At 41.8% G+C, this 27,655-nt stretch overlaps 3 protein-coding genes across 4 annotated transcripts; 1 reads left to right on the top strand and 2 right to left on the bottom strand.

Annotated features, from left to right (window-relative positions):
- Window positions 1-757: 757 nt before the first annotated feature.
- si:ch211-11k18.4 lies at window positions 758-6,497 on the bottom strand. The gene is made up of 12 exons (XM_037089835.1): window positions 6,211-6,497; window positions 5,407-5,518; window positions 4,908-5,001; window positions 4,600-4,654; window positions 3,959-4,099; window positions 3,429-3,589; window positions 3,104-3,202; window positions 2,855-3,000; window positions 2,536-2,707; window positions 2,337-2,449; window positions 1,939-2,023; window positions 758-1,578 (listed from the first exon to the last, which is right to left on the bottom strand). Exons 1-12 carry the CDS (start codon window positions 6,326-6,328, stop codon window positions 1,519-1,521), a joined length of 1,356 nt encoding a protein of 451 aa, XP_036945730.1. The 5' UTR covers window positions 6,329-6,497; the 3' UTR covers window positions 758-1,518.
- An 865-nt stretch (window positions 6,498-7,362) lies between these two features.
- On the bottom strand, window positions 7,363-12,482 carry nudt9 (nudix (nucleoside diphosphate linked moiety X)-type motif 9). Of its 2 annotated transcripts, none has more exons than XM_037089838.1 (8): window positions 12,222-12,482; window positions 11,370-11,639; window positions 11,155-11,244; window positions 10,440-10,526; window positions 10,180-10,291; window positions 9,834-9,980; window positions 9,220-9,304; window positions 7,363-9,111 (listed from the first exon to the last, which is right to left on the bottom strand). In XM_037089838.1, exons 1-8 carry the CDS (start codon window positions 12,317-12,319, stop codon window positions 8,966-8,968), a joined length of 1,035 nt encoding a protein of 344 aa, XP_036945733.1. In that variant the 5' UTR covers window positions 12,320-12,482; the 3' UTR covers window positions 7,363-8,965. The 2 variants fall into 2 exon arrangements, with proteins under 2 accessions (XP_036945733.1, XP_036945734.1); XM_037089839.1 differs by having other exon boundaries at window positions 11,370-11,740; window positions 12,222-12,379.
- Window positions 12,483-13,315: 833 nt separating this feature from the next.
- Window positions 13,316-27,433, top strand: mapk3 (mitogen-activated protein kinase 3). Its single transcript, XM_037089836.1, has 9 exons — window positions 13,316-13,786; window positions 15,218-15,400; window positions 17,972-18,161; window positions 20,123-20,239; window positions 20,334-20,448; window positions 20,678-20,809; window positions 21,181-21,290; window positions 22,159-22,287; window positions 23,464-27,433. The coding sequence occupies exons 1-8, from the start codon at window positions 13,578-13,580 to the stop codon at window positions 22,276-22,278; spliced, it is 1,176 nt and encodes a 391-aa protein (XP_036945731.1). The 5' UTR covers window positions 13,316-13,577; the 3' UTR covers window positions 22,279-22,287; window positions 23,464-27,433.
- The last annotated feature ends 222 nt before the right edge of the window (window positions 27,434-27,655 follow it).

Consider the following 27,655-nt stretch of genomic DNA (forward strand, 5'->3'; position numbering starts at 1 on the left):
AAAAGTCAAATTTACATCAGAAACATTTATTCAATATATTTCAGTCTTTTATTCTATTTATTCAGTCATGAAAATCAATTCAAATCTCTACCCCAAAGCTGTATCTTCCTAGTTTAAGAGAAAGACTCTGGTTAATAAATAAAAAGTTATATTATTATCAGAGATGTCAAAATCCAAGCTAAATATTACCCTTGAAACGAGGAAACTGTTTCTACTAGCAGCAGCTTTGCATTTCATTCTTTCTGCACCTGCTTCCTCTGCGTAACAAAGGCGTAACTCCACAATGTTTATAGTTTCCTGTGTTTGGTTTTCATTAAAGACTGCCAGATCCATGTAAGCCACTTGAAATGGTGAAGGCACAAGCTTTTTTAGTTATCAATCTGGGATCACAGCAGAGTCCTTGCATCTATGGCCAAAAACTGTGGATCTATTAATAGCAGTGACTCGACTCGTCTTCCCAGCCCTCATACTCTTACATGCCTCTCTTCGATTTTTCATCACTTCTTTTAGAAATCTGATATCTTGGAATTCATGCATCAGTGCCCCTGCTTAGTCTATTTACAGTCAAACAGGGTGCGGCAAGAACAAGTCTGAAGCAGAGAAGATATGGGGAGATGCAGCATGCTTGACAGTCATACAAAGGCAGGTCACCATGTCTTGACTTCATTTAAAGGGGAAATCAAGAGTTCATGAGCAATTTTGAAAGGGTAAGATCTGAAGTTCCAACCTTAAACTCAAGAAAAAGGATCAACACCTCTAATACTCGACATTATTTTTTTATTTAATTCAGTTGTACTTAAAAACATGGTCACAATGTAGAAGAAGAAAATACAAAAAGTCATACTGGTCCATGATAAAATGTTCGATTGCTGGCTCACAATCTTCATTTACTTCGACACCAGGAGTTGTGCTGATAACTGAATACTCTACATATTAGCTAATACCACAGACATTCCTGATATAATACTAAAAAGTGGTGACTTCATGATAGCAACCCTTCAAAGTACTGTATAAAATGCTGGTGAAAGTCTTCAAAAACAGTAACTCATACAAAGTGACTCATGTCAAACAGTGCTCTAATCCGTTTAACCAAAATACAGTTTCTCTGATAAAGAAATATTATAAATAGTTTGAAAAATTCTTAAATATCTTAAAGTGGTATAAGCCTGAAATCCTTTGAGTGGAGGAGAGGCACAGAGTGCATGTTTATAAATGCTCACAACAACAAACAAGTGATCAGTAACAAAAAAAGATAATTTGCCATTTATGTAACCCTACTTTATCTGCAGGCAGTGTTGTTTAAGAATGCTTACAGAGGTAACATCATCTAACAGGTAAACTGACTTAACGGCATCCAAAGCACCAGAACTTGGATGAGTTTCTAGGAGAGCAGGAAGTGCTTTAACATCTTTACATCCGCAGTGATTGGTCCGAGTCTCACGATGGCAGATTTGAAACCGTGGCGATACTTCCATTACATAAGGTCCTACATCAGTGTGGGCACATCTCCGTCCTTCTTTACAAGTCCATGTCATGATCGCTGACACTCTGGCGAAGGTATTCTTCATATAGCTTTTTCTAGAGGGAAGGAATAAAACAGTTAAAACACTGCCAAATAATAGCGCTTTTTTTGGCAGTACTAAGGCTGGGCAATATATCGATATTGGACCATTATTCTGATATATGAGGCCAGATATCGTCTTAGATTTTGGATATTGTTTTATATACAGCATGAGTGTTGTCTTATCCTCATTTCAATGACTGATCTTAACTTCTTGTTAAAGAACTTGCCTTTACCAAGTCATTATAACCACATTACTAATCATTATCTATCACAAATCTCAAGTATCAAAACATTCATACAATTTTTTTGCAATATAGAGCATTTATGAAGTGAATCTGAGATACATATTAAGCGTTGCTATACAGCAATAATACCTTTTTGGTCTTGACCACCTCCTGAATGTACTCAAGCTTCTCCTGCAGTTGTCTTTTCTGTTTGCCCGACAGAGTTGGTTTAGTCCTGCAAAGAAATGAATGGAAACACCTCAACGAACCTGATAAGATTTATTATGAACATACAAGCTGACGTTAAAAAAAAATGTGAATGAAACCTAAAAAAAAATCAAATTTAAAAAAAAAAAAATCACATGCAGCAAATTAAGATAGATTAACATAGATTATGTTAATTACCCAAGGGAAAATTAAAGTGTCATGCTACAATTTAAAGAAGCAGTAAATTAAATTGAAAAAGGGGAAATTAAGACTAAGAGTTGACATTAAGTAATACAAATCAGACTAAAAGGCGTGAAAGTCCTGAGCTCTCACTCTCGTACCTGAAGGCAAAACGCGCGACGATGAGCAGGAAGAAGGAGAGAAGGACCATTCCAACACCGCCGTACATCTTCTGCTCCATGGAGAGCGAGTCGAACACTTTCACTACGGGAGTCTGTGCATAAAAAGAGAAGTTAAATAAAACGTCTTCACAAATTGCCTATGCAACAATAAACATCACATCTGTGAACGGTCACTCACCATGTAAAGTGAGAGTGTTTCTCTGCCTTCAGGGCCCAGAGCCATTTCCAGCAGCTCTTTGGACAGAGCGCCTAGTACCAGCAATGCCATCAGAGCCATGGGGACGGTGAAGCCCAGCAGAGTCAGGAAGCAGCTCTTACAGCGCGCCCGTCGGTTTCCAGAACTGGTCTGCCTGTGGAGAGTAAAGGTCAGGGTTATTCTCTGAAGGCTACTGTGTGTCCCACTAGTCAGAAATCTCTGCTTACAATGACTAGCTATCAATGAAACAGTCTTTAGCATGTAGCCTATATAGCAGCAGTTTTTGCAGTCTGTGAGTTACCTGTCATTTATGAGCGTATCAGTGATGGCCTCGCTGATGAGCTCACAGTCCTTCTCCAGGGAGTTGAGTGTATTCTGGACTGTTTGGTTAATAGTTTTCTCAATGGTGCGACACACCTCCTCAATCTGGTTGACGCAGCGACTTGGCTGAGAGGAACACAGGCAGAAGATAAAATTCTAAGTAATGAATAGGTTAAGGGGGCAAAGGTACGGAAAATCACCTGGAACTCACTGAGAGTACAACCCTTACCTTATTTGGATTAGGAATGTAGATGGTGGGCATGTCAAAACCACATTTGTTGAGTCCTGGTCGCTTGCAGAGCTCCTGAACGATCTGCATCATTACTCTCTGAGACAGCCAAGCACAGAAAGACAAAGAATTAAATCAGGAAGAAGGAGCAGGTACAGTGGTCGCTTCCTCCTGTCCATTGACTTGTGTGTTCTGTACTTGTACACACTTCCCAACCTGCATCAGCAAAGACACTAGACAACAGCTTTGTACAACCCAAACACTGAAGAGTGGTGACATTCTCAAAGCACAAACTTTTAAACTGAGCTGCTGCTGCTGTTCATACCTGTCTGTCGGACTCTCCCCCGGCCTCGTCAGCCTTGCTCAAGTAAAAACGCAGTCTGTCCCCGTGTTTCTCATTCAGGCTTTCCACAATGTTGAGGGTGCGCTTGCAGAGAGCCTGACCCATGGGGTCAAAGAAGACCAGGATCAGGTCACAGAGATCACCTGAGAGTAACAGTAGGAGCAACCATTATTTTCCACAAAATGTCTATTGCTTATTGTATTAAATTTCACATAATAGTTCTTGTTTATCTATTTTAGACACAGAATTTAGTATCAATTCACAGTTTCATCATAAAAAGTGTTGAGACCAGCGGTTGATCTGGAAAAAGCTCACCAGCGGCATGTGTGACAGAACACTCTGGTCAGGGTGACACATAATTAAATAAAATGTTTATGAAGAAAGGTTGTTTCAGTTCTAGATTTCCAAAATAGCTCTACTCTCCATAATGTTTCAAGAATAGCTCCGTTTTCAGTTTTGTTTCCCAGCTATTGAGCATTTCTGACAGACACTGTCAGGTGAAAGCAACCCACCGAGCCACAGAATAACTTCATCCACATCAAAGGGATACTTCATATCGCCGTCCACCAACCCCGGCGAATCCACAAATGTCACCAGGCTGAAGCGTTTCTGTCTAGATGTGCAGATCTCTGTGCTCAAGTACTCAGAAACACCTAGAAATCAATTTCAAAAGGTCACAACTGTGGTGAAAAACAGGAAGGACTGCAGATGTTGATACACCAAGTACAGATGTTTGATACTGATGAGACATTACACTGAAGCCTTGTTGTTGGCTGTACACTTTAGAATAAATCAATCTAGTGGGCAGCACAATAACCTGAATGATTGTTTGAATAACACGTTATAAACATCCCTGTTTATTTTCCACAGTTCTAGTGACTGTGGAGGTCATGGCTGCATCAGTGATTTCAAAAGGACAGGATGTGTGAGGATGCTGCCACACTGATCGATCTGTGTCGATGCTGCATCCTCAGCCGGCTACAGACAAACAAAACTCAATTATTTGTCAAATGGACGAACAGCAACAATGCAAAATGCTCTGCTTGGAATTTGGGAATGGATCAGTGAGGCGGCAGCCTGGGGGGAGACAAAGTGCATCATTGTGGCGAGACTCTAAAACAGGGAGGGATTGTGATTCGAGCTGAAATCTCACCTTTGAACTCCTGCAGAGGCTTGAAGTGTGGATATAGATGGAGGGTTGCATTTCCCTAAAAAAGGAAGACAAAATAAAGGTCAGTCAATTTGTGAACCACGTTTCAGAATCTTATAGAAAGCACTAGAGAGGAATTCATTTAAGTTACAATAAATTATAGGAAAGACTAAAAAGGGAAACAGACACTGAATCTTTGAAAATGGTCAACCTTGCTTGCAAGATGAGGAATACAGTTTGAAATTCACATTGTTAAACTTTTCTGGACCAAATATTCACATGTTCTACAATAAACGCATTGTTGCACTCACTGTGAGAGATTCTCTCTTGCGCCCACTTGTAACAAAGCTGAAGCCTTGGGTCTCAATAGCCACTCCGGTGCGCTGGATGTGCTCCTCCACATACCTGACAAAACAAAGCATAACAAAAAGGAACTAAACGCAGATACTTTAGTGTCCAGACAAGATCAATTCAAACCATGTTCAGTAAAATCAATAGACTGATGCAGAACGAGGACAGTAAAATCTTTGCTGCACTCATGCATAATGGATTGCATTTATCAGTTAACGTTCCAATAAATTGCATATAAAGCTGTGCCAAGGAGGGCTGGGACAGAATGCTACAGATGCAAATTAAGATTTACAAGTTTAGGCTAGTCTAGGTGCAGTAAGCAGACCTCTTATATGTCTTGTCTGTTGCATGCCAATTTCTAGTTCCTTAGTATCACTGTTTCACTCAGTTGTTGAATTGTTTGATTTTTGGGTGGACGAACTTGCTCTCTGCGAAGTTCTCTTGGACAAATATGTTTACCAGTTGATGAAGGAGCTTTTCCCAGCAGAGTGGTTGCCCATCAGGAACACGGTGATCTTCTTCCTCGGCGGCAGCAGTTTCAGACCAACAGATTCAGCTACTGAGATCAGTCCTGAACAAAACCAAGAATACAATCAGAACAATCACTGACAACCATTTTTAAATACTGGTGCGCCGGCTTTGAAGGATGCAGCCATCAAACTGAGCCACCATGGTCCTAGGGTTGCACCTGTTGGACTCAGTCAAACAGTCAATAACAAGACCACTAAATGAGTGAGCAGGAGCAGGGCCACAAACATATCAGTAGAGGTATTTCTATTATATCATTTTGGAAAAGCATTGATGGCATTTTAAGAAATGATGTACCATTTTATAGGGACCTGGAAATCCCAGCGACACTCCTGGCTGACCTGTGTCATGTGAGCTGACCTGAACTGGACGGTACCACAGCTCACTAAGTTACATTCAGAACAACATTACACAAACATTATAAAACGTACCTCCCTCAGAATGACTTACTAACTTAAGTCAAGGCCGCTACAACCGTGCGTGGCTAATTTAACTAGCACAAACGCAGGTTAGTGCGACGTCAGCCGAACTACAATTTAAATCCTTGCCTATCAACATCAGCTAGCTAACGGTTAGCCGCCTGCATCAGAGCTAACATCCCGTAACTCACTAAGTTAGCTAGCTGATCCTCAGTCAGCAAACAATGTGCTAAGCTTAACCGTTTTATCAGTTAAGTGAATGCTGGAGCGATTCCCAGGCGAGGCCATCCAGCAGATGACAGGTCAGCCAACTCACCGCTATCCGGATCCGTGTACAGTTGATGACAGTCCCGCAAGATGCGCTCATCGCAGGACACGCCGCCGGTAATCGAATCTGCGTTCGCGGCACTTCTGTTCTTGATTTTCCCAGACATTGTTGCACAGTGACGATATCAAACCTCTGCAGAGACTCGCCCGGGCATCTGAATTTCACGACTCCCTGAACTTGCACTGAACAAAGCCGGTTTGCCTTGTTTGAATCACCCCGGTCCGTTGAAGCACCTCGGCCACGTCGTCAGCCAGGGCGGCTTTTAACGCACAGGCTTTTGGGTAATGTAGTTCTACCGTTGAATCGTGCGTGTCAAACATGGACATGACACCCATTTTCCTTCAGAAACGAGCCACTCAATTCTAATTTTTCGAATTTTTTTTGTATAGATGGACAGTTTATAAAGCCTAAAGGCACAATATTAATGTTTTTTGCCCCTTACTGAAAAAAGCTGTCTGAGGCAGATAAGAAAACTCCAATTACAAGAGAAACGTTTTTAAGAAATATTGATAAAGTGAAGGGGTGAGAATGAAATAGTGTTTCTCAGTTTGGAAACAAATAAGTTAACAAAGTGTACTGGCAGAGTTTAATGCTTATATTAACCAAATTACATACAACCATTAATAAGTGAGGACACCTTGACACCTTCTCTTTTGGCCTTGTCTTAATGACCAACATATTTTCCTTTAGGTAACACAAATCACAAATGTGCACTATGCAGATACAGTGTAGAATTTGCTATATACTGAATTGACCTGAAATATGTATAGCTGCAATAATAATACTGTTGAAGAAGAGGTCATCTATAAGGTTCAACACCACTTAGAAAAACATCACACTGACTTTCATCAATTACATTTGTGACCACCCATTATAAATTAGTAAGTGGTCAGTGGACCTGCTTTTATATAGCACTTTTATATAGTGCTCAGAGCAATTTACAAGACTTTACATCCACATTCACCCATCCACACACACACACACACACACACATCCATACGCAGATGGAAGAAGCTGCGATGCAACCCAACCAATTTTTTCTGCTCACACAAACACACAGATGTAAAACACCACAGGAAGGAAATGATGTACAATCATTTTCAAGACACATGTATTTTGAGAAGAAGTGCACAAACCAAGTCAAGAATTCAGTGATTTATAATTTCAAGTGAGTCAACAACAAACACAAGATCGGAGACTTTGGTTTCAGACACTTTAAGTGCAATTTTTTTTGGAAGTAGACTCCTCTGGGTTAATTTTCATATCATGGCATACACAGACCATCCTGTCAGCAAAGCCTCATGTGTAATGCTGTTCATAATAATGGAGGAGTTGGGAAATCTGAATGGAAAACACTCAGCCTTCCTGCAACAACAAATGCTGTAAGTGCTCCTACTGTAAATGCTGCAGTGGAGCTGGGAAGTGGCCTGGCAGAACTGAGAGTCCACCAGAGCTCAGTGTACAGTGAATCATGTGAAGATTTTTAAGATTTTGCCAAATAAATCACAGACTGTATTTATGGTGAGGGTTGAACAGCAGAACCTCCTAACACACATCTGCTGGTGTCATGCCTTTATAGAATTTAATATCATGCCATGCAGGCAGATGTTGCGGTCTGAGCAGTGGCTTATAGGATTTGTGGCGCCTCCAAACCTGTTGTGGACCTAATTCAATTAAGTTTTTCTTGGAAGAGGTTCCCACTTCATAAACCCAATTACAGCAGCAACCTTCTTCTCCCTTTCCCAGAAGTGCCCAGTGGATACGGCATACAGAATGTTGATATCAAATCTCATGAAATCATTTAATTCGGCCAGAAGACTTCTTGCTTTTTCAAAGAGAGAAAAACAAGATTGTGCAGCTTCCTCTTACTCAAGCAAATGTAAGATTGTTTGTGTGTTGCTGACAGAAGCGTCCATGTGTTAAGTGTTTGCATCATCAGTCCTAACAGTCATTTAATCATCCATTCAGTCATTTACCAGCTATTTAATCCTCCATCCCTGCCTCATCACAAATGATGCCCGGCAGTGAGATGACACGTACTGATGTGTTTCATAAAGCCCGGCTGTTGAGTGCGAAATGGCCTTTGCTTCCCACCGTCTGTTGCCACTCGAGAACATGTTCGTCCTCTAGCTTCAGCCGGTCTGAGCTGAGCTTGGGCGCACTGCTGGGCTGTGTGGGAAGCTCCAGCACGCCTTCATTGTCCATTCATATCTAAAGATCAAAGTGAGTCTACACTTTGTTTCGTTTTGATTGCCCCCCCCCTTTTCACACTCAAGTTAATGTAGTACGTGCTATGTTCATTGCAGCTCATTGTGTTTGTTCTTACGTGATCATGCTGTGTTAATGTGATCCTTGTTAACAGTGAATACATTTGCATAATTCGTGCCAACAGAAATAATGTGGGGTGGCACTCAGCAGCTTCTTGCGTTTTACAGGCTCATGTTAAGTTTCTACCAAGTGGGGAAACACAAATTGCAGCCAAGATTTCAACCTGCTCGTTTCATTCATTTTATAAGTTCTGCTACTTTTGTCACAATGTTCCTGTAAACTGCACTGCGGACATTCATGTGTGTCAAACTAATGACGTGCACTTCTATAACTATTGATAATTATCTTTAAATTAGTGAGGGAAAATTTACATAAGGTTAGGTGTACGTCCTTAACATACAAGGACTCACAGCACACTGAGAGCAGTAACACTCTCAATGTTTCCTTCATTGTTATGAATCGTCCTCGTCCTTGGTTACCAGTGCGCTTTCCTCTCTTTGGCGACCAGCTCCAGGAAATGGGAATGACTCGCGTAGAGCGGGAAGGACGAGTCTACATCAACCCACTGGACTTGTCCTGCGTCATCTCCAGCTTGCAGCGGCAGCTCGCTCACGCTGTTGCCTGTGGTGACAACAAAGACGTGTCAGGTTGTTGTCCAAAGAGAGACAATGGAACTGTAGCAAGTTTTTAAGTGGGACAAAAAAAGACATGATTCCACGTTACTGATACCTGATTCATCATGGAAGTTGACAGCAACTGTCTCCATCCAAGCATTGTCAGTGTTTCTGGGATCATCCACGTAGCCTTTGAAAACCTGAAGGTGAAAAAAAGATAGTTTGGGCCCTGATATTAACATCCATCATGGCTGTTCTGATTATAAGTGAAAAGCAGGTCCACAACAGGTGTCAGTGCACCCAAGACACATTGAGCCAGTTAACATTTGGCATTATCGTCCCTCCTGAGTGAGCCGATCAAAAATGGACAGCTTTGCAAATGTTCTCTTATTCTTCTTTTAATTTTTTGGCAGATTAGGCACAGGAGGGTCACCGCTGCGCCCTGTCATTAAAAGCAACAAAGCACTTTGTCTTGCAAACAGAAATGATGTACAAGATTATTTGCATGTAGAGACTGGGAAATGAGGTCCAATCACAAGTGGTCACTTGTGGTTGTGATTTCAGCTGTGATTTCAGGTGTGAACTCGTGTGCTTAGAGCTGTCAAATTGTGACTGGATCACCAGAGATACATGTTAGTGCAAGGTGTGAACAGAGCCTCAGTTTCCTCATAGAGGCATTTGCTGACTAAAATGTGACAGCAAACGAGTGAAAGGGCGACAGTCGCTGACCTGAAATCCTGGTGATTTGAAAAGTTTAGTGATGCGTTCATGAATCTTTGCTCTCTCTGCCGGCGGGACTACCAATGAGTTCATTGCCTCCTCAGAGAACTCCCGCTGCAGTGTGAGAGAGACCTGCTCCCCTGGATCTACCATCCCCTACAAAACAAGCAAGTGACAGGATTATCTTAGATAGCCGAAACCATTGTCTGTGGTTTCTTTTTGGCTGCTGTCGATCAATATTATTGAATAGCTGCCAGCCTATGGCACAATGACACACAGTAGCAGAGTAACACAAAGGAGAACTACAGTGCTCATCAATAATGATTGAAAAATATATATATATATGGCCACTAACCCCAGGGATGGCCCACTCCCCACAGTCTTTCCTCTTGATAGATACAAACTGCAGGATAGGCTGCTTGGAAACAGAGTGATTCACCTTTGCTCCTTTGGCATCTACTTTCCATCTGCCAAACCATGCCACACATCAGGCATTTATAAAAAAAAAAACAACAACTTTTCACGGATTCATTCTTTATGTAAATAAGAGGAGTAATTATCTGTGGTTAGCAAGTATCTGGATAATACCGGTACATAATGTAAAGAAAGAGCTACCTGGTGACAATGGGATCTGCTGCGTGATTGGGTCCCCATCGTCCGAGCAAACCTCGACCTGTCACCCCTGTGCGTCCACAGGGATTTCTAAACGAGTAAAAGGAAATCTGATTCAGTTTTAAGAAGATATGTTTGCCAAAATAATTAAAATCGATAAACAAACAAATGTTGTCTGTTGTAAAACTTCAAATTACAGGCTTTACATTTGTGCTGACAGCCCTGGTTTGTGCAGTCATCATGATGTTACTGTGTGTTAGTATTAATGCTTCATAAAGTAGCAGCTTTAGAATTTTATGAAATAACTCCTTGTAATGGTAAATGGACTCGCATTACTCGCACTCCGTCTGCAGACCACTCTAAGCACTTTACAACACATCACATTCACCCATGTACACACTGATGGCAGAGGTGCAAGATGCGAACTGCTCATCTGGAGCAATTTGGAGGTCAGTATCTTGCTCAAGGATACTGAACATTTAGCTGGGGGATCTGGGGATTCAAACCAGTGACCTCCCAATTACTGGCTCGACCTCCTGAGCTACATCCTCCCCACACTTGTAATATTAAAGGGTTGTAATATGAAAGGGACGCTAATACAACAGATCCTTTTTGCGATCATCCCGGACAACAGTACTTTGTAGCTAATGCTATATGTGAGAGCAACAATAAGAAAGTGTTTGCTTGCAACCATTTCTCTCAGTGCCCATTTACTTACAGCGGCTTCCCCTTTTCCAATTTGTAAGGGCCCTCAAAGCTCGTCCTGTCCACTCCACTATCCACAGTGTTGAACTTTGGAGAGGAAGAGCTGCAAAGCAAGCAAAGGCCATCAAAATTGGTAAGAATATACTTCAGCAGCATGTTTAACAGTATAATGCCTCATGTCCACTTTGACTGACTTGATGCACTTTAAAACAGGCAAGTGTTGCTCACCCAATTTCAGGATCCGCCCACACTGGGTTCTTTAACACTGACTCGTCTGTGTAGCTGACCGGGCTATACTGCGGCCAGTTCTGACTCCAGTCCACCTTGTCATCAGGCACGGCGAAGCGCTTGATTTTGGAACCTGGATACTGAGGGCATCTGGACTTGACATGAGGAGCCGCAGAGGATGGCATCGTCGCATGAAGGTTACAGCAACCGATACTGATGGATCTGATGGTTTGACTAAAAAGATGGGATGCTGAGCAGGCGACGCCGGGCCTGCCAGGTAAGAAATGTGAGACATGGAAATCCAGTAAGTTAGCGCTGCTCTGCCTTCCTTGCAGCAGCGTGGACTCCTTGACCTCCTAGTTCTGCATCTTCTGTCACTCAGTGACAACACATGTTCAGGAAGAAAAGCAGACACTTGACTGCTTGGCACTAAAACACATGTCACCAGCATGTTCTTACACTGCAATACACATCTGTTGACTGAATGAATACCAGTTGACTTTAATTCTGAATGATTATGATGATTATGTTGAATTTTGTTTGACATGATATTTTATGTTGACATGATGTGAAACAGAAATAAAGTGTAACATATAAACTATATTCTGCTCGTAAGCCACATTGATAAGTGCATTGATATCAACAGCTAGCTAATGGTTATGTCTAAATACTGGCCTCGGTCATATCGCCTGGCTCTGCTAGTAATGTCAGCAATTACATGCTTTGACAGAAATGCCTACTACAGCCCATAACTATGTCCACTCGATAACAGCACTAGTTTAAACCCGAAACCGTTCTTTAACGTGACTTCCAGTTAAATCATTATATTCAACGTTAGGTTCTATAACGTACCTCACTCTGGAAGTGCAGAAGGTATACGGAAGTCCGAAGAGAGTGAGCGCAAGACGAAGCCGGCCGATCCAGTGTTGTCGCAGAAGAAAAGGTACCATACCCTCAAAGAAATCAATTAACAGCACTACCACAACATGCAGTGCAGTGCAAAGTAACCAGGAAGTACACCGCCCGACGCGATGACGTCAGCGAAGGGGTGTGGTTACAGCAGTCGCACTCGTTTCCATGGCGATTAGATTCCAGTATTCATTTGCTAAATCGCTTACAAATGATTCAATAAATGTAAAGAGGAAAAATAAGACGGACATTGAACATTAACATCACATAATTCTGGATGTATGACTTTTATAAAAAGCCATGTTGTAGCTCTTTGCACTCGTTTCCATGGTGATAAGATCTCAGTATCTATTTGCTGGATCTCTTACAAATAATTGAATAAACGTAAAGAGGAAAAAAATTAAATAGATATAGAAATTAATGTCTTATTACTTTGTATCCAAGATTTTAATTAAAGCCATGTTGTAGCTCTTTGCACACTAACCCTAACCCTAACCCTAACCCACCCCTAACCCTAACCCCTAACCCTAACCCTAACCCTCCATGGAAGATAACACCCCAGTATTTATTTGCTGAATCTCTTCCAAATAATCAAATAAATGTAAAGAGGAAAAATAAACTGAAATGAACATCCCATCACTTTGTATCTATGACTTTAAGAAAAGCCATCTTGAAGCTCATTTTACAATGTTATCTCTTTTATCATGTTTTCCATGTTAGTCGTGACATACGGTATATCATTATACGTGTAAACAAAAAAGGCCTCAGTGTTAATGAGTGCCATAAAAGTGTACACATCCATTAATGAGACACCATCGGTTTCAGGGGCGGGATAATCACGAAACAAGCCTGTAAACGTAACAATATGTTCATAAAGTCTATTTTTCTGGTCACAACTGACAGCATGCAACATATTTCGGCACGCCCACTCGCGGCTGCTGCATGTTTATTTTGCAGACTGCGCTTGTTTCGCCTTCACAATGGGGCTGAATAGGCGGCGTCTGTACCCAACTGAGGTGACTCCGCCCAGACAAGCCAGCCTAGTAAGCATATCTAACGCACCTGTATTACCGTAGTTTGGCACGCGCATTTACGCTCGGTGCTCGGACCAAATCCGCGCTCGCGCACCAAATCCATTTACTCGTCAGTAGTAGAGAGGGCCCTGATCGAGTCGCTCTGCTCCGTCAATCAGACAATCCGCTCGGTTAAATCCTCGGGTAAACGTTACACGGTGCTGAGAGCGGCGGCGGTCCCTCGGTGAAACACACTGACAGAGCAGGAGCGGTTTGGAGAGGAAGAATGGCGGATTCGAGCAGCACCGCAGCGGTCGGGGCCGCAGGCACCGACGGCGCTGCTGCTGCCGGGGCGGCTGGCACGGTTGCGCATGATGGAGCGCCCGCAGCGGGACCCAAACCCGGGTGCGAGTCCGTGAAGGGCCAAATGTTCGACGTGGGCCCCCGCTACACGAACCTGTCTTACATCGGGGAGGGGGCTTACGGGATGGTTTGGTGAGTTGTGCTTTTCTTCTCTGTCGGGCCATCGTAGTAGTGTCTAAATCAAAAGTGCTAGCTAACATAAGCTGTTTGTTAGCAAATACTGTTAGCCAGCTAACCTGAGCGACTGTATTCAACAAGCGTTGTCCAGAAAATGCAAGTGCTGTCACGATGTATGCATTTAAAGCAGCAGCCTGAAATTTAGTTATGATTTTAATCTCAACGTAGCCCATGTTGTGTTCAAGCAGGTTAGCTGACTAGCTACAGGCGTGGCTATGAGCTTTACAGGAAACAAGATTGGGAGTGATTGCGCAGGACGTAGATTGTTCTCACCGATGAGAAATCCTTTGCAGGCTGCATTTGACCGCATGATTTTAGTTGGTTACCACTTTGTTTGTTTAACACGTCCGGCATCAATCTCTAAATCACATTCATCTCTACTTCAATTGCTTAACATTGAGCCTGCAGCAAAGCTGCTGCAGAGGATGTGAGTGGGATTCGTCAATTGTGGCGAGGCCTTTCCGCGTGTTATCGCTTTATGTGATCTACAGCTTTGTGTGGACGTGTTAAGCAACCCTGTTGCACTTGACATCAATGCCTAGTCATTGCTATCAGAGGCTGAACTGTGAACACGATCAGATGTGACAGCGCTTCGTGTCAGTACAGAGAGGATGGCAGCATGAGAGCTGGGCCCACACATCCATTTGAACAGGACCAACACAAGTGGGACAGCACACTGTTATTTTGTTTGTGTCATCACGGTCACGTGATCTCACTGTTGCAGCATTCGGTGTTTGTAAACATTGTCAACACCCACCGGTTGGCACAATGAGCGAAGGCTAATTACAGTTTAATCATGATAGATACAGCAGCTCATCTGGGTGCACAGACGTTTTGTAGCAAATGTGATTTTAACCTATCCCAGCGTCCTCTGCTGTGTGTTCATCTTCATGTGAACCTTCTTCAACCACTGACGAAGGTTCACATGTTGCGACCAGGCCCAGTTTATTCAGCGTGTTGTGCAATAAGAGAACACACTCCCACCAATAGAAAACATGTGATGTAACTGTTCATGTTCCTGTTCATGGTGAGTCCAAATAAAAAAACATTTTTGGGGGGTGGTACACGTTTGATTGTTTTTCATACGTTGCACCCCAAACACTAAATTCAAGCACCCCCAAAACACACCATTCACGACTGCTCTCAACACTGCCTGTTCTCCATCTACTCTACACCTACACAACACTGACACTGCACCTACACTCAGGCCTACACCTACAGTACTTCACCACATAACACTGCAAAAACAAAAGTGTCACATGTGCATCTTGGCAGTCTGCAACGCCCTTTGTGGAGCTTAGTTTTAGCCCTTTTTCCGATACCGTGTGTGTGTGTTATATGTAATATGAAACCTGTTTTGTGCTTCTTTCCTCATCCACAATGCAGCTCTGCTCTGGACAACGTGACAGCCCAGCGCGTAGCCATCAAGAAAATCAGCCCGTTTGAGCACCAGACGTACTGCCAGCGCACGCTGAGAGAAATCAAGATCCTGCTGCGTTTCCACCATGAGAATATCATCGGCATCAACGACATTCTCAGGGCACGGCACATTGACAACATGAGGGATGTGTATCCTTTAATGCTTCATACGAACGGTCTCACTTATACCCCTTACTTGGATTGAATCAAGCTATTAACAGTCTTTCAAATCAGCACTTCTGTTTAAAAATTGGTTTTCTTTTCTAATCCTGTTAAATCCTTTCTGGAAATAAGCACTTAAATAGAAGCAGGTTTATTTTTTTTAAAGGTGCTCATTTAAACATCTGGTCATGATGCATTCAGTAACCTGTAACAAAACTGCCGTGACTGTTTAAGTGTATTTTTTTCTCTTTATTGCTTTGTGTCTCTGTGTTAGCTGTGTGGCTTTGAGAATTCTGCAATGAGTGCACCTGATTTAAAAGTTATTGAGGCAATGCGTCCGTGTGGTGGGGCTAAACCAAACAAATAAACAAGGAGTTATTAATCCAGCTGTCAGTCACTGTACTTTTGCCACAGAGCTTTAAGATCATTCAGTGGAACTGTAATTATTGAGAAGAAGAACTTGGAAACAGTTATGTTCCTTTTAATGTTCATAACTGCCCAAGCTCAATCAAAAGGCTAAACATGAAATAAGAATAAAAGATTTTGCCATTTGCTCAATAGACATTGAATCAAACATCATGATAAAGACATTCAAGCAATGTGGATATCTTTGTATATTCTAGAGATCAGAATGTAAGAACTCCTGGATGCAGGAAGATCGAGTATTTTGACTGGTTTGGCTGGACAACATGGCTGCTCATTAATCAGGTCAGACCTCTCAGACAGTAGTGACCATTTGTACAGCAGCTAGCAGTGGACAGTACTGTAGCCACGGTCAGTGAGTTGCTGCTTTCTCCGTGAAAAGCTGCTTTGTCCACTGAAAGACAGAAAGGAAATGTGTGATGTCCTTGTATTTTTGTGGTTTTTTTTCCTGGTTTGATCTCCTCAGTTGCTCCACTTTGTTGTTTTGTGTTGCTGCTGACTTGTGCTGAATTCTGATTCAGTTGGATGAAACCAAATGGGGAATGCCAGCACCAGTGAGTGGTTCATGCGTAGTTGCATCCTGGAGTGTGTCGCCTGAAAAATCTCAATGTGTGCACTCTGATGGCTTGATTCCACCTGACAAAGCTGTCTCGCATTCTGACTGCAACTTAGCGGTTGGATTTGTTCGCGGCCACTGATTGCACCAGAGGCTGTTCATCTCCGCTGAAAAAAAATGTGTCTTATCTATTTTTGACGGAAAGGCGTCAAATTGCACAGATTGAGTCGGCAGGAAGAAGGACACATGAACGGCAGAGAGCATCTTGTCAGTTTTCAAAATCAAACATCCCCTGCAGACTCCCGATCTAATATTACATCATTACCAGTGGCACCAGGACAGGAGTCATCCAGTCAGAGAACTTTTACACCACTAACAATAAGAGGTTCATCTTAGAAGTGGAAAAACACAAGATCTTATGAAACCTTGGGGGCAAAACACTTGGCTGAAATGTTGAAGCCAGCGAGTGGATGGAACAAAAGCATGTTGCAGACGTGATGTCATTGAGCCACACCTGATGGAACAGAGGGGGTTGGCAGTGCAGCTAGGAGGCGCTATAGGATGGAAAAGTAGAGAAAGCTGACCCCGCCCATTTGGTTTTGCTTCCACTCAGGCAACAATGGCTGAGCAGTTAGTCAGAGCTCTCTATCGCCTCTTTATTTAGACAGGAACACATTAATAAAACATGCATGCTGTGGTGATGGAAACACTCCGATTAGCTCTTAAGGACTGATGTTTGTTTATTAGTTTGTTCCATTAGAAAGCACGCTGTGTATGTTCACCGGGCTTGCTCGTTTATTATTGTCATAGTATTGTCATTCGCATTAGTGTACTTTGTGTAATACGTAAAAGTATTGGGCACATCAGTTGTTAGCATGCGCCCCATGTACAGAGGTTGTGTCCCAGCTGAAGCAGCACAGGGTTTGAATCCGAAACCCCGTGGCCTTGTACTGAATGAAACAATGAAAATGGCCAAGAAAAATGTACTTAAAAATATATTTAAATACCAAAGTACTGAACAAATAGAATTTAACCACATGCTTGAACATCAGCTAAAGTTGGGGAATTAACAATATTAGCATTCATCCTCCAGGAACCATTTGAGTCCATTTTGTGCCATTTCTTCCAATAATCTTTGAGTTATTTCAGTCTGGCCCAAAGTGGCGGACCAAGCAAGTCACTGACTTTTTGTTTAGTGCTGCGCTGGACGTACAACTTCCCCAGGAGTCTGGCTCTTGCGACTGTGTGCTCTGTGTTTTCATAATTGAGTAACTCTAAAATGACACACTAGTTGGTGTGGTTACATGTATAAAATGAGAAACAAAATGATTACATCACTCGTCTTGCTCCTGTTTGACCAACCTCTCTAAATTCAAGTTTAAGATCTCAGTTTACCCTACAAGAGATACGTTTAGAAAAGATGACGGAGAAATCTTTGTGCTGGAAGCTGAAGGTCCGAATCAGCTATGGGTTCAAATGAAAGTGGCACAGAGTATAAAGTTTGGTTCAGCTACTCCTGGTTTGATTTTATGTGTAAGGGGTTGCTGTTGTTGTCCTCCTTGACCCGTGCATCCGTCCAGCTACATCGTGCAGACTCTGATGGAGACGGACCTGTACAAGCTGCTGAAGAGCCAGAAGCTGAGCAACGACCACGTCTGCTACTTCCTCTACCAGATCCTGCGAGGCCTCAAGTACATTCACTCAGCCAACGTGTTGCACCGTGACCTCAAGCCCTCCAACCTGCTCATTAATACCACCTGCGACCTCAAGGTCAGCTCACACACATACATACCATCAACACTGATGACAACTAGGCTACTAAATATGGTTTGTCTGCATTTATTACCTCTAACAGGAAAAAATTCTTGTAGCTATTTTACGGATTGGTTTGTTTCACATGCACTGATCAACATTTTTCAGCCTTTTCTGACATTTTATAGAGCAAACAAGTAATCGATTAATACAGAAAACTGATTGTCAATTAAAATAATCATTAGTTGAAGGCTACTGAAGGTATTTCCCAGGGATTCAAAGTTATGTCGTAACTGGTTAATTTATGAGGAACAGAAGTTTAAACAGCATATGTTCTTATTCTCACATGCTGCATTCAAGTCAAACGATGATTTTTCTTTTGGCTAAAAACATTTTTACACAAGAATTGTCATGCTTCTTAAAGCATTGGTAACAGTAGTAAGATGAAGAGGAATCTCAGGAATGTAGGATTCGACTGACTGATTGACCCAAGCCCTTCCTTGCATGCCTTTGACTCTGCCAAAGAGTTGTTTCTCTTTTAAATAACACATACTTTCAGCCTTAATATATGCTTTTCTTAGGCCTTTTAAGAGCTTTATAATGACACAGAAGGGCCTTGGTCACTTACTCTGGTGTCCTGTTGGCCTGTGTGTGTCTCATGTCTCGTCTAAATGAAACTGCCTTTACTATTTTTAATTTAAGTTTAATCTCCTCTAGGCTAACTGTTCTCTGTGCAGTAAACACTGAATCAAATTTGGTATTTGCAGAAACTTCGTATTAAGTGACTCACCGTTTGTTTGGGACGCTGTAAAATGTTCTCTGAAGGCATTTCCCTTTCCCTTTCATTCCACTTTGCTCTCAAGTGCGTTTGTTTCCTATGTGCCCCGAGATTACCCCTGTTATGATTTGTTTCGCTGTATAAAAGTGAAAGTGACCATACATGTTGGCAGAAATACTGCTGGAATGTACATTATGAATAGGGTTATTCATGTTGATCTAAATTGATAATATTAATCATCCAGTTAGGTCTATGTAGGTTGGAGGGACGGAGTTTTTCTAAAGGCCTTGTCTGTGGCTGAATACAGCTGCAGGATGCTACATGTGTAAAGGGTGTGGCCCTGGCCTCTCCTTAGCTGGCAACAGCTGCCCTTTTGTGTCGTTGCCTCTTTTTCCACCTCCACAGGGCTGAATATTCATGTTTTCAGTCTGAATAACTTGTAACTTGTAGCTGATCAATGTATTTGGTCGATGAAGAATATGGTTACCCCAACTGCAATTTCCAATTTTGTCACAGACAGGCAGCCGAGGAGTGAAGAGAATAGCTCTTAAAAAGTTCGACTATAAATGCTGTAAAGACTCTAAAACTGAGCTGAAATTGAACAAGTGCACAAAAATTAGGTTAACAACATAAAATATGGGAATTGTGACTTGCACAGAATCAGGTTGCACTGAAAACAAAACAATTCCTTTAATTGGCCATTGGTCAGCACTTACATCTACTGATTTTTATGTTTGAGAAAATGTACCCACAGAATAAGAGGCTAAATGGAACTGCTTTATGCCCAACCAATCATTGAGGGTTGCTGAAATGCAGGAAACCACACATTAAAGTAAACTGTATCCAAGTTGATCCGATTCATGATGTGCAATACAAAAGTCCATAAGAACTGAGAGCATTTTCAAAAGTGAAAAAAAAACACGACATACAAAATTAGATGATCTACAACTGTCCTAGGTTTCCTGTAAAATTTCCTGTAAGATTTAAAAAAAAAAAAAAGGCAGGAGTGAAGCGTGAGCAAAGAATACGTTTGAACTGGTGGAGCTGCAGAGCCATCAGAGGTGGCTCCTCTAGCTTCCTCCCCACTCTCAAAGTCTGTCAGTTATTCAGTTTAAATAGTCAGTGAGTCTGGGGGCTTGACTTGTAAATATAAGCTGCAAGACTGATGTTCTTGACCTCTGACCCTCTGCATCATTCACAGATCTGTGACTTTGGCCTGGCGCGGATAGCTGACCCCGAGCACGACCACACAGGTTTCTTGACCGAGTACGTGGCCACGCGTTGGTACAGGGCTCCAGAAATCATGCTCAACTCAAAGGTATGTGTGTGAGGAGGTGATGTGGTTTCTGTATTGGACAGGGCAACTTCAAAGTTCGTTGTCTGAATGTACTTCATGTGTTTTGGTGTCTCAGGGCTACTCCAAGTCCATTGACATCTGGTCAGTGGGCTGCATCTTGGCTGAGATGGTGTCCAACAGGCCCATCTTTCCAGGGAAACACTACTTGGACCAACTCAACCATATACTGGGTACGACATTTAACTCTATTCAGTGTTATGGCTATGAGGTCAACTTTTCATAACTTTCAATCGCAACCAATTTGAAGAGCGTGTACTTATTAGCTTTACAGTATTTTTCCCTCCAGTTATTCAGTGTTTTGACAGCTCAACTTCCATACTTCGTACAGTCGTATCTGCCCTCCAGACACTGTCGAGTGGCCACATTAGAAAAAAGTCCCTCACTCTCCTCTCCGTGCAGGCGTCCTTGGCTCTCCATCTCAAGAAGATCTGAACTGCATCATCAACCTGAAGGCCAGGAACTACCTGCAGGCCCTGCCTGACAAACCCAGGGTGCCCTGGGAGAAGCTCTATGGCAAGGCCGACTCAAAAGGTATTGCAGCATGTACTCTTTTCTAACACTGGACAGTAAACGTGTAAAGACTCATTTGGAGACGTAGATGGAAGCGGAAGCAGATTTCTGTCACCACCTATAAACCAAAAGAATAGTTCTATATTACATGACTTTAATGAGTGATTATCGTTCGTCACATGCTCTGTACAAAGTTGTTTTATTTCAGTTATTGAAACACAACATGGTTGTTTAGCTTTACCTTTTTAATATTGAAAAACAAATTGAAGGAAAAATTCATGAATAAATAATCATTGTGAAAATAATTGAATATTTATTCAAATAAATATTTTGACAAGAAAATGAATGAAATGTATTTAATATCATTGACTGAACTGATTAATCTGACGCAGCTCTGGACCTGCTGGGCCGCATGCTGACCTTTAATCCCATCAAGCGCATCAGCGTGGAGGAGGCCCTGGCTCATCCTTACCTGGAGCAGTACTACGACCCCACAGATGAGGTATGCACGGACGGAGCTGCCATTGAAGCTGATGGTGAACTATTGCTGCAGCACAAGGAAACAACTTACAGCCAAAGCTGCAAAGAAATGACATGAAGGACAGTTTTCTCAAGGCTACAGATTTAAGTGGTAAAAACAGTGGCTTTTGAATGCTCCGTCAATCAATATTAACATTATGCAGACTGAAGAATGACAACAACACGCCTCAAGGGGCCTAAGTTTTGAGATTTACACAAATGTTGGAGGCAGAAGGGCTCATTCATTCAGAACATGTTTGTCATTGTTTTAGGATTTAATTGTGAGCCTTTCTGCTTTGTGCAGGGAATCCTCTTAGCTGTGTTAGGAATGCAATTAGTGTAAAGATTTGCTCCGTGGTTCAGCTTGAGAGAAGTTTAAAGGATGTAATCGCTAATCATATCAAATCTTATGCCAGTGTACACAGAATCCTCAGAGTGCACTGTACTATGGGGATATTTTTAACCGTAGGTGTTACGTGGCTGCCAACTTCCACTTATTTGCAGTTCTACTTTCACTTTTGTTGTGTCCTGACTACTTTGCCTTAAAGCCTAACTTCAGGGGTTTGAATAAAGTCTTTGAAAGTTTGGAAAATGCTCTGAGGTCTGAAACATGCTTGAATTCCAATGTACCTCTCGATATACATTGATTGCTGTAGGTGTGAAGGACTTCTGTAAACTTGACCTATCACAATTGCATTTAGAACAATTTAGATGCAATTATAAAGGCTCAGTGGTTGGTTTAGTTACCTTTTTTTCAAAGGTGCTTTACAAAGACTTTTCAATTTTGCCACTAAGACATTTTTGTTGATTTACCTTGTACTTAAAGATTTATTCAATGTGTTTGTGTGTAGCCAGTAGCAGAGGAGCCCTTCACTTTCTCCATGGAGCTGGATGACCTTCCTAAGGAGAAGCTGAAGGAACTGATCTATGAGGAAACGGCTCGTTTCCAGGCAACCTACCAGGGCTCCTGAGACACACAGGTACTTGGCCAACACGCACACGGTCACAGAAACACGTCGTTTTCTGCTCGTAACGATCACAAAGAATATATTTTAGAGGTTATTTCTTCGCTTCTCTTGACACATACCAGTTACTTTACTCTGTCATTGCCTAAATTTGTGGCTGAACACGTAGGAAAGTTAAAAGAACCACTTTGTTTTTCAGCTTTATTATCTAACACGCATGCAACTATAGACGGAGCCAGTTTTCTTTGTTTCAGTATCAACAGGTTTATCTGGATGACAAATTATGTCTTTGCTTGGCACGTTCTTGCTTAATCAAGTGATGCAAATTGGCAAATCTGTACAACATCAGTCAAAAATCAACCACTACTAAATATAAGAAGCTGCTGTTAAAGCTGTTTGATGCCTGATATGTTTTCTGTTAAAACTGAGCGCTCTGAATAGAGTTTGTGTCGATTTGAGACCACTAGATGTCAGTGGAGCAAATGCATTTTATCAAACACACCCCAGCCTCAACATCAGGTTGGTGGGTGTTGCAAATAGACAAAAGCCAGATAAAGGCTTAATGTGTTATTGAGGAATGACGATTTACATGAAGGTTGCTCAGGAGTAAATAGAGGAGTAAAAAAAGTGATAAGATATGAATTAATTCAGTCAACAGACTGGCATTGCATCATGCTGCTCTTTTTAAAATTGAAACTAGTGATAGAAAACCGATCAAAACTGAGTTTCAGGGGGGGCGCCCAATGAATTCTAGATATCTATTTATGATACACTTGGTACTTTATTTTATGATTTTTATTGTAATAAGTTAAGAATAAAGGTTTCATTGCATTACAGCCTAAGGTGCTGGAGAAGCTTGAAAAGTACCTTGAAAATGCTTTAAAAGTGCTTAATTCTGAATATTGAAAATGTATAGGAACCCTGTATTGATTTAATAGTTGTAATCACTTTTTTACCCTGATCATCTCACTCTGAACAAAGGTGAGAATTTATTACTCTGAGTGTTTGGCTGAAGTTATCAATATAATATGTGACTGTCATGGACATTTAGTGTCACTTATCTCAGTTCTCACCTCTGCTGCATCCTCCTAGCGAACTGTGAGTGAGTCGCATCATATCTTACAGGAAGTGATGAAATTTACCAAAGAGAGCCAAAGAACATGTCTTTTTCTTTTCTTTTGTTCTTTTTAGCCCTAAAGAGTGATGAAGCCACGTCGAGGCTTGGAACAAGAAGACCCCAAACGACATGCTAAAACAAAAAGAAAAATGCATCTTCAAGCAACCAACAAAAAGAGAAAAACAAGAAATATGAACATTTAACTGCTTATCTTTCCATTTCTACTGCAAGAGAGCTAAGTTTTACTTTGATTTCTGTGGTTGGGTGGTAGGGTCTGGCGTACTCATACTGTTTCAGTTTTGTCCATGTTGGACTCTTCCCCCCTCTCCACCTCACGTTCGTTTACCCTGTTTGAACATCATGCCTCATCCTGTCCCATCTCCAGTGACTCTCTTCTCCTCCCCTGTCCCGTCCTCATCCAACCATTTCTTCTTCCTTCTCCTCTCCTGCACCTGTTGCCAATCTGTCTGTCAGAGCTCTCCTGTCTCTCTCTCTCTCTCTGTCGCTCCCTCTCATGTAAACACATACTACTGTATTAACCAACACCATAACTTCTCTCGTCTTGCTCCATGTTAATGACATTACTGGGAAAAATTGAGGGCTAAAAGATAGGGGGATGCTAATCGGCTGTGTGTATGTATATAGATAAAGATAAAAAGCTTTGTTTTTTTCTTTTTAAGTGTGCTTGTCGCAGTTTTTGTTTGTACACTGTCGTTCAAGTGTTTTTTCGGATCAGTTCAGAGTCGTATTTGTATGTTTTGGGGTTTATATCTGCTAGTCTTCTTTTTTTTTTTTTTTTCTTGAAAACTTGATTTTGAGACAAACATTCAGTGTTTTTACCGGCATGTTAGCAGGTTTATAGATTTCTTTGTCGTCGCTCTTTTTTCTTTTTTCTTTCCAAAACAAAAAAAAACTGTGTATGATGTTCATATGAATGCATGCATTCCTGAAATTAACCAAAGTGGCAGAGAGATGTGAGAAACTTGGCTGGGGAGCGACTTTGGAATATCTGTCTTGGGTTTTTGATTTCTACCTTAAACGCATTTCTCGACCTATATCTCGCACCAAGGGCAGATGAAACATAACTCTCCCGTCATTTGTGGAAAGTTTGTTGTATTTAGGAGGTTGATTTCGACCAAGCTGATAGAATCAAACGTCATAAAATATATTTTTCCTCACATTTGGATTTTACAGTGCTAACTAAGCCCCATTTTCCAGAACATACACGGTGCTCTGTAAAAACATTTTTCTTTCGCCCAAATAAGCCGCATATGTGACTTGAAACATCTGAAATTAAATGATCAGGTTTTATGGTGTTCAGAGGCAAAGTACTGCCAGAATGCTGATGTGTGACGCTGGTATAACACGACTGTATCGTCCCTTAACATCCCCTTTTTCTATGAAATACAACCAACATCAAATAGCTGATCCAGTGTCAGTATAACATTCCTGTATTAAATTACATCTCTGTTACAAACGGTTAGCAGCAGACTGTCTAAGGATCTCTGTCGTTCGTCAGGGAACACAAACAGTATTCTGGAAAATTGGGCCTGGTTGACATCGGCTTTTTCCACCTCACTGTGCTGTTTATGTACCGTGTTCCTGTCTTCTACCGCTTGACCCTGTATGGAGTCAAACGTGAACGCAGGCTGGGGCCTACCTGACAGCAAAGGCCCAAATCATAAAATCAAATGTGGCCGCACTTGAATGAAAGTCTCCAGAAGAACAAATGCTCTTTCCAACAAGGCATTCTGTTATTTGGCTCATTGATGCGAGTGCTGAATGTAAATGGACTAAAAATGTGTCTGTCACGGCAGCTTTGAGATCCTTGTACAAGAACAGCTCCTCTTTTACGACTACTGAGAAGACTGGACCGTGTTGCTGACAAATGCTGCGTTTGAGTCATACGAAGATGGATGGTAGGTCATTTACGAAGATCTGATGAAAATATAAAGCCATGTCCATTAGAGTTTGGTCTTTGGCAGATGTTAGGCATCTGTATTTGGTTTGTTTCCAGACCCCTTTGTGCTCAGTTAGATGCAGCAAAGATTTCCAACTTATCATGATTCCTTCGATACGACTTGAACGCGGCACAATCACCAACATAATACTGTCGGACTATGTACAGTTATTCCTCCTCATGCATAGCCAAGTGACCATCCTCCCTTTACGGTTGTACAGTACATACATTTTTTTGCGCTCTTGTCTGCTCTCCTCTTTGCCTGTGAGCTTTCCTCTTAACATCCTGGGTGTTAATTCTTCAGTGTGACTTTTTTTTTTTTGGAGTGTGTGCATGTGTGTGTTAATTATCCATGTTCCTGTCAGTCGTTCGGCGTCTGCTCCCCTCCTCTCTTTGCTCTGGATGTGACTGTACTAATCGCTGCTTGTTGGAGTCCAGCCCAGTCACCAGCTCAGCCTGCACTAACTTTTTGCCTGTTGCACTGGGACCAGTAGTGGAGCCCCCCTCACCCTCACCCTCACCCTCCCTCTCCCTCTGAACGGACTAACACATGCACTGGATCCTCTCTATCTGTCTATCAGGGCTGGACTGTGATGCTAACAGACTCGCCGGTTATCGATGTTGTTTTTCTTGGGCTTGAGCCGCGTCATAGGCTGTTTTTTTTGTTTTTTGTTGTTTTTTTTGTTGTTTTTTTTCTTCGAAGCCATAGCCAGCAGCACTCTGGGGATCGGTGTGAGGCTTTTTGGTGCATGTGGTGATTTTCATCCTTTTTTCTTTTTTTTAAAATTCAACCTCCCCTAACTCTCACCACGCTTTACTCAAAAGGGCTGCCTCTCCCCGCCTCCTCCTCTCCCCGCTCCCCTTTGTCTGCTTCTTCACAGTGGGACTGACTTTGCTGCCACTTCCCCCTCCTCAGAAAATCATTGCTTGGATCAGTGATCATGGATGGTCATACGCGCAGGAAACCGACTCCAATCATAACTCAATCAGCACGCCTGCACTTTGTCTTTCCAGCCACGCTCTCTCCCCTTTAAGGTTGATGTTTTGGTTCCCTCCCTGTCTTGCATCCTCCTTGTTCAGCTTTAAGTTTAAATGTATGTTAAGCGTCATGAATCTGCAGTAATTTATGTCTTTGTACAAGTGTTTATGTGCTCCTCAGTAACATAAAGCCAAGACTCTTTTTGTCCTGTATGTGTGTGTGTGTGTGTGCGTGTGTGTGTGTTTTTGTAAGTGTGTATCGTTTTCCTCACAGCTTGGGCCCTCTCCCTGCAGTAACCTGTGCTTTTTACATCTGTGAGACCAACACAAAAACAGTCGAACAGACATTTTGTATGTATTTCATATGTATATTCGGTCAGCAGTCAACCAGGCCCTGCTTGCTTTGTTTTTTTGTTTTTTTTTTTCTCTCCGACCTGCCACCAGGCCAAACATCTTACTGGCTAACCATGGGAACGAACCAAGAGGACAACATTTTGCAATCCTCCTGTCACACTCGCACACACACACACACACACACACACACACACACGTCCTCTTCTCTTTCGGAGGAGTGTATCCGTGTGTTTGTGAAAAGTTGCACTTAAACACACCATACACATTCACACAGTATCGACAAGTCTAAAGGCCTGTCCGTCACAAGGCCTGTTTCCAGATATTGTTGTTTTTAAATGGCTGTTCTTATTATTGCTATTGTTGTTATATTGGTGAGTTGTTGTATTTTCTTTTCTTTTTTTTTTTTTTTTTTTTTACATAAAAGGGAGTTAAAGTTGTATCTTTTTTTTTAATTATTAGATGTTTTTATTTGTATTTCTTTTCTTCCTTTTTCTCTTATGAGCGTGATCATTATTGGCAGTGTTTTCAATCTTTCTGAAACTTTTCTCTTTTTTTTTTTTTTCTTTCTTTGATTTTCCCCTCCAAGATCTTATAAGGAATTATTTTAAAAGAAGATATAAGTAGATTGTCAAAGAGATATGAGTTATTGAGGGTTATAGTCTGTATATTCATGGGTATTATGAATTAAACGATTAACAAAGAAACAGAATTATATACATATAATTAAATAAAATTTCCTGATACTGTTGCAACTGCTTGTGGAGTCTTTTTTTTTTTTCTTCCTTCTGGTTCTTTTAGGGCAGTGGTGTCAAACTGATCCAGTAAAGGGCCATGTGGCTGCAGTTTTTCATTCCAAGCAAGAACACACCTGATCCAAATCAGGTGTGTTCTTGCTTGGTTGGAATGAAAACCTGAAGCCACATGGCCCTTTACTGGATCAGTTTGACACCACTGTTTTAGGGCCTTCAGCACTC

The sequence above is a fragment of the Acanthopagrus latus genome, chromosome 23 (assembly GCF_904848185.1).
Source record: "Acanthopagrus latus isolate v.2019 chromosome 23, fAcaLat1.1, whole genome shotgun sequence".
NCBI classification, from domain to species: domain Eukaryota; kingdom Metazoa; phylum Chordata; class Actinopteri; order Spariformes; family Sparidae; genus Acanthopagrus; species Acanthopagrus latus.

What these genes read in the sequence shown, in the direction of transcription:
- si:ch211-11k18.4 (XM_037089835.1), bottom strand. Translation starts at nt 6,328, where the DNA reads ATGTCTGGGAAAATCAAGAACAGAAGTGCCGCGAACGCAGATTCGATT. An exon ending in AAACACTCTCACTTTACATG is followed by an intron (nt 2,450 to 2,535) that starts GTGAGTGACCGT and finishes TTTTATGCACAG; the next exon opens with ACTCCCGTAGTGAAAGTGTT. An exon ending in AGGTGGTCAAGACCAAAAAG is followed by an intron (nt 1,579 to 1,938) that starts GTATTATTGCTG and finishes CCTTCCCTCTAG; the next exon opens with AAAAAGCTATATGAAGAATA.
- nudt9 (XM_037089838.1), bottom strand. Translation starts at nt 12,319, where the DNA reads ATGGTACCTTTTCTTCTGCGACAACACTGGATCGGCCGGCTTCGTCTT. An exon ending in GGGAGTGGGCCATCCCTGGG is followed by an intron (nt 9,981 to 10,179) that starts GTTAGTGGCCAT and finishes CTTGTTTTGTAG; the next exon opens with GGGATGGTAGATCCAGGGGA. An exon ending in TCAAATCACCAGGATTTCAG is followed by an intron (nt 9,305 to 9,833) that starts GTCAGCGACTGT and finishes TTTCACCTTCAG; the next exon opens with GTTTTCAAAGGCTACGTGGA.
- mapk3 (XM_037089836.1), top strand. Translation starts at nt 13,578, where the DNA reads ATGGCGGATTCGAGCAGCACCGCAGCGGTCGGGGCCGCAGGCACCGAC. An exon ending in ATTGACAACATGAGGGATGT is followed by an intron (nt 15,401 to 17,971) that starts GTATCCTTTAAT and finishes GCATCCGTCCAG; the next exon opens with CTACATCGTGCAGACTCTGA. An exon ending in CCAACTCAACCATATACTGG is followed by an intron (nt 20,449 to 20,677) that starts GTACGACATTTA and finishes CTCTCCGTGCAG; the next exon opens with GCGTCCTTGGCTCTCCATCT.